Source organism: Miscanthus floridulus, chromosome 7, assembly GCF_019320115.1.
Source record: "Miscanthus floridulus cultivar M001 chromosome 7, ASM1932011v1, whole genome shotgun sequence".
NCBI lineage: Eukaryota > Viridiplantae > Streptophyta > Magnoliopsida > Poales > Poaceae > Miscanthus > Miscanthus floridulus.
Genome location: NC_089586.1, coordinates 124,941,760 through 124,944,399, shown reverse-complemented (window position 1 = coordinate 124,944,399; position 2,640 = coordinate 124,941,760). Strand labels below are relative to the sequence as shown.

The window sequence follows — 2,640 nt, the reverse complement described above, 5'->3', positions numbered from 1 at the left end:
CCTAAATTATAAAGGATACTAGGAGAAGGAACCCCTAGTTCAGCTTAAAAAGGGAAGCACTCACATGCCTGCTACTATCACCAACCAAATATGGTAATCTCCAAACGATTATGGGAGGTTAGGTACCTCATTTTCTTTACCACATAATGTGCTACTCTCTCTTTCAAATTCAGAGATGCTATACAATACACATATGTTTTAGAAAAAAAAAACACATAGATTTTTTCTTCCTCTCTCCCTCTCTCTTTTTAACTGTCTTCACTCTCTCTTTTTAACTGTCTTCACGGCCTCGAGCTGAAAATACAAGATTGCATCCCACCTTGGCCTCGGCGGCTCGGTCGTGTCTTCTGGCCACTCGACGTTACGGCCACAGGGCATCCAGTGCGGCGGCGCGTTCATGTCGCTCGATCCGGCTGCAAGAGAGGAGCGCACCAGCGCTCAGATAACAACCTGCGCGTATACGCGTGCGGCCGGAGGATTTGTTCTTTTATTCTTGCATAGAAAAAAAATTGTTTCTTGTGATCTGTATATCTGTAATCTTGTGATTTGTGATTGACTAGAGGTGGAAGAAGGCTAAAGATAGAAGAATGCTGAAGGTAGAAGAAAGATAAAGGCGGTTGGATCTTAATTCTATGGTGAAAAAAAATTCACGTGTTGAAACTACATAAAACACATGATTGTTGGATAGGCAGACTCTAAATTTTAATGAATGTTTAGATACCTTATATTTCGTAGGGAGTAGGGAACAGTATCATTTGGTCATTTCCAACATGGTTGCTCTATCTGTGTTCGAGTCATAACATTATACTGTTTCAGGGATTCAGCAGGAAGACCGACAGAATCTTAACCAGCTCGGCTATGATAAGGAGCTGAAATATGGTTTTATTGATTTGATTTCAGCTTAGTATATGAAGAGATCGTCTGATCTCTATTTACATTAAACACAGTACAATACCCTTTGCATAACTTGGGTGTTTAGTCACTTGTTCTGCTGGATCATTTCTCTAACCTCATCCATCACAAGCCAAGCTTTGTGGCCTCCTATTACTTCTGCTTTCCACTCTCCATCCTTCCATAGCTGGATATGAATGCATGGTTTAGGATCAACGTTTTTCTAGTTGCAATCATATAGGAATAGGAATGAATTGATGGTTTCTTAAAAAAAAAAGGAATGAATTAACGGAAGAAAGTGCAGTGGCACCTGAATAGTGGGCATTTTCTGAAGGTAGATGTGCAGACCATCGGAATTGCAGTATGCACACAGAAAGGCAAAGGACTCAGATTATTTCAGAGTCATTTTGAATCAATTATTATCTTGTCAACAATCTCTGAATTTGCCGACTTACAGTTACATTCCCTCTTTTCACCACCGCTTGTGGAACTTTATTGACATCAATGAAGTAAAACCTGACTCTGCAACAGAAACGTGAAGCATGATTTAAACAAATCAACACATTTCATAATCTGAAACGTGTATGTCTTTAGAACTCAGGATCAGTTTACTTGCTAAGGTATCAATATGACAGAACTCGAAATTGTGCCCAAAAAATATTCTACTGGTGATTGGTGAAGTCACACTAACCCAGGATATTCTCCTGCTATCTTCTCCATTCTGGGAATCAGGTAGATGCATTTCCGACACCAACTTGCCATCCTGGAAGCAATAGACAACGTCTCAACTTCTGATGAGATATGATAGTATATCTAAGCATGCAGATAAATACTAAAGGCGAAAAATCATCTCGATTCCACTATAATGACAATCAACATCCGAATCACTGGCCACAGACACACCACACAAGTCAATGGAAGTTGAGTGATCTATGCAGGTCGGGCAACATGTGCGACAGCACTCGTACCAGTCGATGATGACGGGCTTGTTGTTCTCGATGGACCACCTTAGCGCGTCGTCGAGCTTCTCCATGCTGTCGATCTCCTCCATCTCCACCGGCTTCGACACGTCCCAGAAGTATGCCTCCGCCCGGACCCTCTCCCGGCGCTCCCTCCGCCTCCTCCCCGTCCCTCCGCCGTTCCACAGCCACAGCGCCCGGCCGGCCGCCCCGCCGCCGACCGTTGAGCACGCGGCGGCCACCGACGAGTGCGGGTGCGGCGCCGCCGCCGCGGCCTCCCGCACGCAGAGCGCGCGCGGGCTCGGCGCGAGGAGCGCCATTGGTTTCCGATTTTCCGTGTACCGGTTCCGGCGGTGATCAGAACTCGGAGACGATGGGGCTGCGGCGCGGCGTCCTAGTAGTTGGTGATGTGGCGGAGCAGAGGACGGGGTGGAGAATATGCGCGGGATCCGAGAGCGCGAGGTGGCGACGGGAGGCGGATGGCGGAGAGTTGATCGAGTTGTGGAATCGGAAGCGTGTGGCTTATCCGGTGACGAAGACCCGTAGCAACAGCCGCGCAGGAGGCGGGTGGGTGCGGTGCGGGCGTGGGGCAAAAGCGTCGGGGTCGGCGTCTGGGCCCAGCGGATCGTAAAATATCTTGAGATCTTTTGCATGTGAATTTTTTTTGGTCGATCGAGCGCAGCGCGGTGTTAGATGGGCTATACTCCTTAGTTTATTGGGCTGCAGACCATTCCACCATAGTGCGGAAAGACGATGTACAAGGTCAGGTAAATGGGCCTATTCTGGCACT

General features: G+C 47.3%; 1 protein-coding gene across 1 annotated transcript; it reads right to left on the bottom strand.

Annotated features, from left to right (window-relative positions):
• Positions 1 to 843: 843 nt before the first annotated feature.
• Positions 844 to 2,372, bottom strand: LOC136464618 (thioredoxin-like 3-1, chloroplastic). Its single transcript, XM_066463567.1, has 5 exons — positions 1,860 to 2,372; positions 1,583 to 1,654; positions 1,347 to 1,413; positions 1,202 to 1,219; positions 844 to 1,078 (listed from the first exon to the last, which is right to left on the bottom strand). The coding sequence occupies exons 1-5, from the start codon at positions 2,168 to 2,170 to the stop codon at positions 980 to 982; spliced, it is 567 nt and encodes a 188-aa protein (XP_066319664.1). The 5' UTR covers positions 2,171 to 2,372; the 3' UTR covers positions 844 to 979.
• Positions 2,373 to 2,640: the final 268 nt, after the last annotated feature.